Source organism: Lepisma saccharinum, chromosome 11, assembly GCF_977018435.1.
Source record: "Lepisma saccharinum chromosome 11, izLepSacc3.1, whole genome shotgun sequence".
Classification (NCBI taxonomy): Eukaryota; Metazoa; Arthropoda; class Insecta; order Zygentoma; family Lepismatidae; genus Lepisma; species Lepisma saccharinum.
Window position 1 is genome coordinate 83,540,481 of NC_139239.1, and position 12,544 is coordinate 83,553,024.

At 35.2% G+C, this 12,544-nt stretch overlaps 1 protein-coding gene across 2 annotated transcripts in view; it reads left to right on the forward strand.

Moving 5' to 3' along the window:
* The window catches only part of LOC145994948 (protein spitz-like), a 314,442-nt gene extending 311,088 nt beyond the window's left edge, over window positions 1-3,354 (forward strand). For both annotated transcript variants that reach the window (XM_083131465.1, XM_083131464.1), the window contains one exon: window positions 126-3,354. In XM_083131465.1, coding sequence (XP_082987591.1) covers window positions 126-167 — 42 coding nt within the window. In that variant the 3' untranslated portion in view covers window positions 168-3,354. The remainder of the gene's footprint in view (window positions 1-125) is intronic.
* Window positions 3,355-12,544: the final 9,190 nt, after the last annotated feature.

Here is a 12,544-nt window from a genome sequence, read left to right on the forward strand (position 1 = left end):
TACTTTTTGTTTTAAAAAAAGGGAAACTTTTTCCTTGAACAGCCCTCGTATATGTAGTCAGCATCATGCTGCTTTTAAAACTGTTATTGTTTTGACTATTAATATGCATTTTCTCTCCTTTCCAGGAGACAGCACGGTCTCACATACATCAAGATACATCACCATAGTAATTGCATTTGTGCAGCAGGCCCAAAGCAAGCTGCCAGAAAGCAAACGAAGGAACACACAAAGAACTTACGTTGACATAATCCATGTGTAGTCATGTTTCTAGCCCAGGATATGTGAATATTTCCATATATTTGAGAAAGTGTATTTATTGTATTATATTATGTTGAGAGAGATGCGGTGTTCATATGTTTGGAGAGTGTGTTGCAGTACAGTCTGTGAGAGCGTGTGAGAGCGAGAGAGAGGGGATGTTGAAGAGCGTAATGGACTCTCTTATCTTGATTCGTGGAACAAGAAGAGTGTATTTTGCAAGGAGAGCCCAAGACATTCTTGGTGAAGACTGGTTCCCTATTTTCCCCTATTTTTTAAAGAATGCCGAACGGCTGATGCCGTGTTGGCATTGTTTCATGAACTCGAAAACAAGTGTAAGTTGGAGGTCTGCCGACATTCTCCATTTTGGAGGGTGAAAATGCAGATGATATACCTCATTTCATCAATGCACAGTGCAAATATTAAAGTGATGACAACATTATTATATGCAGAAAGACAACTTGAGGCTATTTAGCATAATTGTGACTTGAACGATTACCGAAAAACTGAGGTGGAATCAGGCTTCATTACATGTCACGTCTGTGCATAGTTCCATTCTGTGGACATTGGCAGGTAGTCATGTGTGGAGGGTAAAATGTTTTTTCACCATAATTTGTACAGTATTTGGCCTCAGTGTCTCATCTTTCTGCCTGTGGGTATTAGTCACCATGTCATCAATACCTCAGTCATTTCTTCTCTTGAAAGAGGGGAGTGGGGAGAGTACATTCCGGTTCTTAGTTTTCCCCCTTTTGCTTAAAAATAATCCTATTGAAGTATTACAGTCAGGTTCCATGCATAATCCTAAACATATCTTGAACTTTTTTTTACTGTTTTTTTTTAAAGAACTTTTTTTGTTTTTGAATTTATGCAATAGTAAATCATGAAGAAATTTGATTTTTTCTTGTCAGTGAAACAAAATGCTTTGGTCAAAAGTGGTTACTTATTTATACACTGTACTTAAGAGAAAAAGTGATAAATTCCGTAGTGATCCATGTACCAATGTGTCAAGGTACATTGTAGTGTTCTAAATGTGCCGAATGGAAAACTTCATTGATGCTAAGTCATAAACAGCACATTATTTATGTAGTTTTTGTACAGCTACTCTCCTTTTCGAAGTTTCCATTTTGCATGAACAAAAAGAAACATCCCTAAATGCTTGTTAAGTGAACCAACTCTGAGCAGTTATATATACATATAAATATATATATATATAAAATAAATAATATATATTTTTTTTAATTGTAAATAGTGATCCGTTGCTGGCAGCAGTGAAAGTAAATTGCCTGTGGGGAGAAATAATGGATATTTGAGGCCAAAGTTTTATCAATGGCAGAAAAAAAAGAGACTTTCGTAGCACTTATATGTACATTTGTAGATAACTGATCTTTTTTGCCTGTGTACAAATTTGCCATAGCTGAAGAAAGAACTTGATCTTCCTTATCATTTATACTTGGTTCCTAATTTATTTAAAAACATATATATAATAAATACAATTTGACTGTTCGTATGGTAATTGTGTAAATGATGACCTCTTGCATTTTTTACTTCGTTTTCTTTCTAAAAATTGTACTTTTGTAAGGTCTCCGTTCCATTTTTATAGAATATTTAACCCACAGTTCTGTAGCTCTTCAACTGCAGTACACATTTCTTTATCGATGATTTTTCTTGTTCGTGAAGACAAGCTTTCCTTTTGTGTACGTCGGATGCCAAAGATTATAGAGGTCACCATAGTTTTTATTACCAAAGTAGCAGTCAAATCAAGCTTCGCATAATAGAAGTCTTTGTTGAGCCATGTCCCAAAAGAAATTGCTATACAACAAGACATTAATTCACGTTACTATTGTATGCTGTGAACTTGGGGTACATGGTTCCATGTAATATCATCTGCTAAACGGCCAAATGGTATTTTACTCGCGATTCCTGTAAAATTCAAATTTACTTGAATAAATTATTAGATTTCACAATGCACATAGACTAGCTAAAAATGAATGTGTAAACATTAATAAATTAAAATTGCCTTTTTTAATGAAGGAGTAGAGGGAAGTTTCTATGTATGGCTTTAACATGCAGCTATTTTCCATTTTAGTATTGTCATTGTGGTTGCAGAAAACTTTTTTCTTTGTTTGTTTTTTGAGGCCGTGTTTTGTGGGTTTCCAATTCTTTTTTTTTTTTCTTCAATTTGTTTTGTATCTTGTATTTTCATAATTATATTGTCAAGGTGTGTGCATACATTGTAATTGTCATGCATCATGACTTGTATTCATCTGTCATAGAAATCTTAATTACACGAAATTATTTACATGTTCATGATCATTTCACACAATAATAAGCATCCTTTAAGAGGAAAATCCTTATATTTCAAACATATCACTCAGTCCAACCTGAAAATTAGTTCTGCAGTAGTTTTATAGCAAGCACATTGTTCAGACAATATATTTATTCTAAATTTAACAATTTTTTCTTTTTCTTTCTAAAATTGTGTGTAGTCATTATGCATTAACTGTGTTTTAATTACCTTGCAGCTACATTATATATTGTGTGTGTTATATTAAAATTGTATGAAAGTGGATCATTAAATTTTCATGAGTATTGCTAAGGTAACTGAAGTCATCTGAAGATGAGGATCAAATTTTTGCAACCACGGTGATTCTTGTATCTGTATCAGGTTCCTTTATTACTACGCTTCAATTACAGAGTACTGGAGTTACTATTTTTGTAGTCATTTTGGTATAGAGAATGCATTTACTTTCCTTCTCCTCCTGAATCATACAGAAGGGACTTGGGTAGATGTTACACCCAAGGGTTTATGTAATTTGGCCGTGAAGCAGGTGAACAGGGCAGGGTAGGGGGGCATATTTCACCATATTTTGAGTAACCAAAATTAATTGTAAGATGTATACACCTAAGTCCCTTAAAAACGCAGTAGCATATTCAGCACAAGGCAATGTGTTGTACTAAAACAAATAACAGTGTGTTGTAAATTGTAATTGGTACACAATTTGTGAACTGAATTAGGAAATGGTGCATTTGTTATTCCGTTTTTCATTATTTTAATGATGAGTTACAGTCTACAGAAAATAAATTTTTTGTTTATATTAAAATGCATATTTATTGTTTAATTTTTATCCTTTCATCCTTTATTATAAGTGCTTTTTTGTCATGGATTATGCATTATTGTAATTACCATGCATTACCATAAATCAATACATTTTTTGTTAATTTTCCATTAAATTTACTTGACAAACTTGATGACACTTCTCTACAATGATTTTATTTTGAAAACAAAAGCCTCAAATCTTTAAAACAATGCAGAATTTAAAGCCCACCTTATTTCTCTCAAACGTCCACAGAGCCTTGTAGAAAAGCTAGCTGTCCTCAATTCAAAAACCAACATAATTTATAATTTTGTATTCATTGCTATAATTATGATACCATATTGATTAAAATGTTGTCCTGTACTGAGCAGTCTAAGGTGGCAAACTTTGTATTCCGGCTACATTGATGTATGCAGGTTCAAGTCTGCTTGGAGAGAGGGGGGAGTGTAACAACTTTTCTCCTCGGATTTCAACCTTTGTATGGGACTGGTGGCTACCCACCATCGTGAGAAAATTTGGGAGCTATGAATGAGTAGCGTAACCCAGTCATAGAAAACCTACGACAATTACTGGAGGAGGTTTGTCATGTTCACGACACGTCACACCATAACTGGTTGGATGATCTTCCACCTCAACAAGTAGGAGTGAGGCTGGTAGTCTGTAGGTAGGCCCTGACCCTCACAGGTTGTTTTTCCACGGATTATCATCATTGATTACAATATTACAGAAATATACATAATCTTAAATTTAAATTCCTAATATATTATTGTAGTCTTCCTCCAAGTAACAGTCGGCCTGGATGAACAAGAGGAGTACTTGTCATTTCTCAGTAGCCAAGGGGTTAGATGTTAACAAAATGCATACTAATGCTACTCTCGGTGCTGGAAGTGAGAGAAGATGTGGTATATGCTTTGTGTGATTTTCAAAAAGAAAGTACACAATTGTTGATTCTTAAAATGAGCAAGACAATAGTATTTTTTCAATCGCTTATTTCCAAAATTATGAAGGAGATGCAATATTTTTTTTGCAAAGAACATGCGATGTATGCGTAGATTTCATATTTTTCATTTGAATGTTTTTTCAGCTTTGCATCCACATGGTGTGTTTGTCCTCTAGCTGTATTTATATTTTCCCATAAGATGTACAAGCATATAAATACCTACTTTCCCGTATTAATTTTATATCATATCAAATGTACAAATTAATGCAAAATGGGGAATCAAAATAATTTATGCTGATTTTGAAACTGTACCATATCTGATTGATTTCTGTTCTCCAGACTCAGGAAAGCCATACTCAACACATTTCCTTGCTCCGATCTTGGAGAAAAACCAATGAAGGATCTCGCACTGGAACATAAAGCAAGTACAATGAAGCTACACATTGCGAACTCTGTAAGAAATGCTTTAATAATTCAAATTGCATAAATGTTTGCCACCACAATCATTGCACAGGAGATTTTATTTCCGCACTTTGCAATGCATGTAACTTGAAAATCAAAAATATTATTTTATTCCAATATTTATTCATAATTTGCAACATTTTGATGCACATCAGTTCATAAAACAATTTTGATATGATAAGGAAAGAATTAACATTATACCATGAAGCAAAGAGAAATATATTTGTATAGAAAATAATGTAGCCATGGTAGCTTCGTTGTTAGGGCATCTAATCTTGCGAGAGACCAGTGTCCGATGCCTGGTGGGGAGAACAAGGATTTATTCCACCTGTTAGTGGCTTCTGTGCCCACCCAGCATCGTACAAAGTGGGTACCTGGAGGAAATTCTTGGGGAGCTAAAAGCAGGGCATGGTGCCTATCACATCATCCCCTATAGGCCTTCATTGCATGGTGCACATGCACACAAAGAGGAGCACTTTACTTTTACTCTTAGAAAATAATGTAAGATTAGATCATATAAATTTTGTTACTCTCAGGTTTCTTGATTCTTACCAGAATTCTCCAAAAATTTTGAACAAAACTAAATACAAGAAAATGTTAGTGTATTGTTATGTTCTACTTTTAGTCATTCAGGAGTTTCAAGTGGGGCAGATTAGTAAGAGTTAATAGTACAGCAATAAAAGTACAAGTATGATTTTGATGTTACTTTACATATTGTCATTATTATTATTCTTTGTGATTGTTTAATGCGTCTTTAAAGTGTTGTGCAAATTGATGCAGTTTGTGATTAGAACATTTCATCAGTCGGTGCACCGAACTATTGTATGCCTTCGTGGATGTATCCGATTAAAATCGTGTGCAATGGCATGTGAACTTCTCTCCCTAGACGTCACTTTGATCTTGATGCATTACCAATGCGCTAAACAAATTTTAAGGCACTTTTGTAACACCTCGAAAAGGAGCAAATTGGTACAACAATTCAGTCATAACTTGTTACTGGTTAAAGATACGTCGAAAAAACCTTCACCGTTGCATTTCTCGTGAAATTCTAGCCTGATTTGGTATATCATATCACCCCCTTCCCATTTAAAATTCTAAAGTTGAATTCAAGATGGCCGCCGACCACGCGGGTGGCATCAATGTGGTTCCCCCTTGCCCTGATAACGATTGATCACCATTTCCATGTTGCGTGCTGCAGTGGCCTTGTACCGGGGGTGTTAAGTGACTTTTTGAGCCACCCTGTACAACATTTGTTGTCATTTCTGGAAGTTGGGTCATTCCATGTCAAATCATCCAGAATTTTGTGAAAATGTCACCCACCATCCCTGATTTTGATGAAATTCGGTATACTTATAGAATTTTTAATGCTGATTACAAAATTGACAATTATTTTTAGATTGGTCAAGGGGTTCAGAAGTTACACGCTTTTTAAAATCTCCGTGTACGTCACTTGCGGCTCCACTTTGAATGACACGCATTAGGTTATAAATGATAGTATCTTCCCTCAGGTTTGCCGTAGAAACTTCAAGTTTCTTTTCTTTTGTTCAAAATAGTGTAAACTTTCATTTAATAAGGTTTCAGATGATTGTATTAATTACCATGTATTTTTATGTATAGTTTCATGTATTTTTTTAGAAGAAAAAATGACTAACTTCAAGAGCAAATTTCATGCAATGCCCCCCCTTCAATTTCCCCCCAATTTTATATGTAGGTAGCTCAAAGTGTGTACTAATGCCTGATGGTAAAATTGGGATGGGCGGTTCAGAGACAGGGTGATAAAAAAATCATTTGCATCGAATGACATTAAAAGTTAATCTTATTAAAAATGCTTATGTATTTAGCACAAAGCCTGAAGTACAATATGTCTTAAGGTATAATATTCAAAATTTCTGTTCACTATGTGTGAAGGTAAGCATAGGCGTAACCTGACGGGGGCAAAGAGAAGCATTTGCCCCCTCCAATATTCATAAATTAAATGTACAAATAATAATTGCAGGGGAACCCCGATTTCAAGTTCCTTCATTTTACATTGTCCTGCATTCTATATTCAATCTTGGTGATCCCAACATAGCAAATTGCTAAGAAATTTTCCTCCGTTTACATTTTCTTGCATTCTAAGTTTTTTCAGCTTGGCCGCCTGAATAACATAAAATCGAGGTTCCACTGTATCTAAGTCAGTTTCAACTGTCTTAATTTTTGTAAGAAATATAATCATCATTATTAGCATTCCCAAGTTTAGCAAATTATCTTCGAGAGCATTCTTTTTGTGCATTTTATCTCAATATAGAAGTTCTTTTTTTTTTTGGCTACTCTTCACGGGGATGTGCAATATGAAGTTAGAATTAATAATACACATTTGTGCCGATTGAAGTTTTTCCATGGAGATTTTGCCATATACCACAGAAACTCTTGTGATGGGCTGGTTGGAACACTTAAAGCAAATGTGGCAACGATGTACCAATTAGACATAATATTGAAGGCATAAATTTCTTATTAATCATGTGCGATGTGTCAGCGATTGCAAAGTACTAAACAACAGAACCAGGGAAATTAAGTATGCACTATTTTGAACTTAGGCTACAGGTTCGGTAAGTTACTTTTTACAAGTAACCGAGTTACAGTTACTCATTTAAAGACTAACTCAGTTACAGTTACTGGTAGCTACTTTGAAAGTAATTATGAGTTACTTTACAATTACTGTGAAAGTAACTTACAGTTAATGATCATTGATTTGTGTAAAAATTACACAAAATCAATGATCATGAAGACTTGAGTGTTTTATTTATGTTTCTATAATATGACTTCATATATTTACATTACTACTGCAAATAAATGATGGAACACAGAGCCAGCTTTGCTTGAATGATTTTAATTAAGAAATCATTAGTATGCTAACCACGGTATTTTGAATATGCTGCCATTGATTCCACTTGCACCTATTTCTTTCTCCTCCATTCCAAGATCAACAAGGTCCACTCCTTTGACAATGGCATATTCCTAGCTTGAGAACCACATTCCAAACAAACGCAGCAGACCAAACCACCAAAAACACTGAAGTTTTCACATGTAATTAAAAATGAATTGAAGTAAAGCGTGAATGTTCTAAAGTCAGCATGCAACAAAGCATAGCTTCCTTGCAGGTCAGCAATTCCTAAATAAAAAGTAACTGTTACTTGCAACCAGTTACTTTGAAACACTAGTTGTTTAACAGTCAATGCAAAAATAATAAGAGCTGATGAAATACGATTTGTGTAACTGTGTGGTTTGACTGTTGTGAAGAAGTTTCTTTCTGAATTCCAACTCTAAACAGTTATGTAGTAGATTGTGTGTGTGACTAAAACTTGTTTGTAAGATTACTTCAAAGGTCCATGGGAAAAAAAGAAGATTCAGCATTAAATTCTTGCATCCACTTGGTCTATCAACTTTCTGCTACTGGCCACAAAATATTCTGCGTACAGTGGACATTAACAACACAAATGGAAGGACATAATGTATGTACTTAGTGATAAGTCAAATACTTTAGAGTGTTCGAAATGGTCAAAATATTCCTCTAAAATGTGAAGGGCACAATCCTACATGAAACTTTGGCAATGATGGAGTATATAAATTTTGGAGGGGCCAAATGCTTCCCTTTCCCCGCCAGGTTATGCCTATGCTTACCTTCACACATAGTGAACAGAAATTTTGAGTATTATACCTTAAGACATATTGTACTTCAGGCTTTGTGCTAAATACATAAGCATTTTTAATAAGATTAACTTTTAATGTCATTCCATGCAAATGATTTTTTTATCACCCTGTCTCTGAACCGCCCATCCCAATTCATTTCTCGTGAAATTCTAGCCAGATTTGATATATCACATCACCCCCTTTCCTTTGAAATATTTGCGTTGAATTCAATATGGCGGTCAACAATATGCCGGATCTGCGCTTGACACACACGGCTAGGGATCTCCCTGTGCCTAACCTATTTCTTTCATGACCAATTATACCCAGGATAACTCCTTCACATTTTGTAAGGAGTGTTAAGGGACATTTGACTCTTCATAGTTCATGTAATGGGGCTTTTATCAGTCACATAGTTACACATATTATTTTGTATCTTCTGATCCCATTGCAGTCCCAGAATGATTTTTTGGTATGTTTTAGAGTATGGTATGAGGGACCAAATATATTTTTTTCACGATTTTTGGTGATGACATGTTTTGAGATATTCAAGGTCAAAAGTCAAGGTCACGTGACAAAATTATATTTTATCCAAAGGTAGGCTTGTTATATATCACTGGAAAGCTTGTTCAATTCCCTGTACAATAAGCTTTATTTGAGCTTCCTAGGTGAAATAGGGGCGGAGTTACAACACATTTAGTATAGCTATGCGGGCTCAAAAAAGGCAATTTCTGCAAACTTTGACCTTGAATAATTTAACAATTACAAGACGCACGAGACTAAAAATTTTTATACTTGCTAAGTTCCATGCATAGTTTCAATTCCCCAAATTTCATGAAAATCGGAGATGGTCAGGTCAAAGGCTGTGTTGATTTCGCATGGAATGACTCTTACGTGAACGAACATACATGCCTTAATTAACTAAAGACTTGGTTCGAACCCCTAAACGCCCCCCTTTAAATTTTAATCATTGTTATAAATGGCGCTTGGACAGGGACTTGTTTACAAGCCAAACTTAATGTACCGTTTCTAAAATTCTAAATATTCTAAATTTACCCTAAATTTTAAAAGAAATCAGGACACTACAGTAGTTCTTGCATGCCTCGCGAGTGAACTAACTTCCGAGTAGCACAAGTTAATAAAGTAGAAACAACGAGTTGACAATATTATTGAAATGCACATATGTAAAGAGTGAAAGTACAAATAAAAGGGAACTATGGAGCTAAAAGCTAATTTTGAGGGCGAGATAACTTAATCGCTACCATGAAAATAAAGTATGATAAGTTAATAGACGACCATGCATTAAGAATTTCTAGTGTTGTTTTATAATGCCAGGGGGAAGAGAGATGTTAATCTCATAACTAAGAAAAACTATAACTGAAAAATGGCAGCATCAATGGAGGGACTCAAGGACTCCCTGAATGAAACTTTAAAAGCAATATGGCAATTATGCGGAAAAATGGATTCAATTAATGAAAAACTAGATCGAAGTTTGGATGAGAGTAATGAAAAGTTAATTAAGGATAATGAAGAAGAAGGGGGAGACAAAATAGATGCACTCTTAGAGAGTTATGATGATGAATTAATTGTTAGTGAGGTACAGCAGGCAGAAGGTAGGCCTAATGAGGATAATGCTATTGTTAAGGATTTTAATAGAGCCGAGAAGCATAAGTTTGCTATTAGTAATAGAGTAACTTTTGAACTAGAAGTGAAGAGGGATATGACCCACTTTAAGAGGATTGTTGCTGATGAATTAAGGCTAATTGAGTACGGTGAAATAGGATGGATGTACCGTAATGAGAAGGTTAGGAGTAGGCTGCGTAGCTTTGAAAGTTTGAGAATTAAGGAGAGAAGGGGAAAAAGGGGGAAAGTAGAGAGTAAAGGCAAGAATAATGCATCTACATTAATGATAGCTCAAGGTAGCAAGTATGTGAATGAATTAGTGATACCCCTCTATGATTTGCCTGCCAGCAAGGAACTGAGCATGGGCAGTAAATGTACAGAAGCTAGCATTAACCTAACAAGCAATGAAAGTATGGAGCCATTCATGAATCTTAACTGTAGCCAAGACACTAAAGCATATCTTTTTAGCATTCTAGTAGACGAAGCTAAAGTAGCATTGAGCAACACCCGTACGGCTCTGCGTAATGTCAGAGGTAAAGGACGGCACGACGTTTCCGCCTCGTTCCGTAACCATGTAGGCCAGACAACACCCAACATGCATAAAATATTTCAAGTATGGAAGGGTAACAGAAAAAAGAAGAGAGGTAAAGTACACAAATGTACCAGAAGGTAAGAGGCCAGATTTTTATGATGACTGTGCAATGTACACACTTATTACACCATATGAGTGTAAATAATGAGCAATTTCTTCCAAAATTAATTTTTTCAGTAACTTCATAGCTGCGGAACAGCAGAAACACCACATACTTCTTACCAACATACAGTTTTTGAGTTGTATACAAAATGAAAGCCCAATTAGATCAGAAATTGGCTGTATTTTAAAAAAAATTTTTGCAACATGGCATAGCAGCCACTATGATTATCATTTTTTGAACGAATAGAAACCTTGCATACCAGAATTATTGGTACCAGTAGTGTTTTTAGACTACCATGATATTTTAATACATTTATGGAGTAGAAAGAGGGAAGAGAAAGATTTTTAAAACTGTATTTTGGAGAAATATGTAGATAGATGTCACATCATATGTTGCGAATAGCATTATGTAATCCCATGCAAAAGGGAAGTCCTCTTAAAGGACTGGAGGCTGGGAGACTCTTTTAACTTGATTCTCAGGATGGCGTAAGTAGAATCTTGTTCTTTATTTCTCCTTCAACCTAAAAATTGGTTCTTAAAAACAATATTTGGCTTATCTTTCATTTTCCAACTTAAAAGCGTTACGCTGTTAAATAAGGCACTTAAAATGTATTTTCAGCATAAAAGCTACAATTTTTGTAACAAATTTTTACATTTAGAACTTAATAATAACAATTAAACTATAAATTACTTAAATATAAAGAGTTAAGCTTGTATTGCTTCCAGTGGCGTGCCCGGGGGGGGGGGTTGATGGGGGTTAAAACCCCCCCATTGGTTTCGTCATTTAAAAAAATTCAAAGCAAAAATAAATTTTATTTCATAAATGTGTTTGAGTACCAAATTGCCAATATTGTAAAATGTTTACATTTGGCAATGAGAAATGTATTGCTTCTTCAATTACTTTTGATACTATTGGAGTTGAGTTACAGCAATGCACAGGCATTCATTCATTCCTTAGTCACTGAAAAGGAAGGAGAATTTCCTTCCCAGTATGGTCAAGAAAAGAGCCGTAACCCTTGGAATGCGAACTGAAGGAATGCCTCCTCCCCTTTCTTTCACCCACGATGACCCTCTTAGGAGAATGACCCTCCCTTTCCTGTTACGGCAGTGCTGCTAACTTCCCTTTTCTTTCTTTCCCCTTCTTATACCATTTATGCCAGCAGAGCAAAGTTCTGTGAAATTTGAATCACTACAATTAGTAGGCAAAGTAAGTCAAAATCTTATATCGCACCTGGATGCATATTTATTTCAAAATATCAATAATTATAATAATAATAATAATAATTGTTGCAGGCAGTAGCGAAGCATGGTTTTACGAAGGAGGCAAGCGATGTTTTGTACAATAGCATGCCGGGAGGAAGGGAGGGATGCGTTATATAGCCCAACTGGCCCACTCAGTTTCATAAACAAAATAAAAACAATTAATATGCCAAAATATTATACGTTTTACTCTTGTGCTCTTTACAAATTAGATATTTTCTTCTCAACCAATTTCCAGCCTTCAGTTTATTGAATTTTCTTGTAACATTTGTGAAAGATCTCACTTGAATTTCTGCGTAAATAATTTAGCAGTTGCCAAAACTACTGACACTGACACTACTGGTTGCTGTCAACACTGGTGACGTAATTTGAGCTGGACCAAGCTGGATGCATGGTTCAGACATTCGACCGCCCGGTATCTTTGTCCCAAGTCCTGGTGTTCACTGGTGTTGTAGCGAGTTGCAGTCTGCAAGGTAGCAAGTCGAAGTGGTCGTGTTGTGTGTTACGTTTCTTTGTGTGTAATAGATTTTTGACGTGGAACTAAAGATG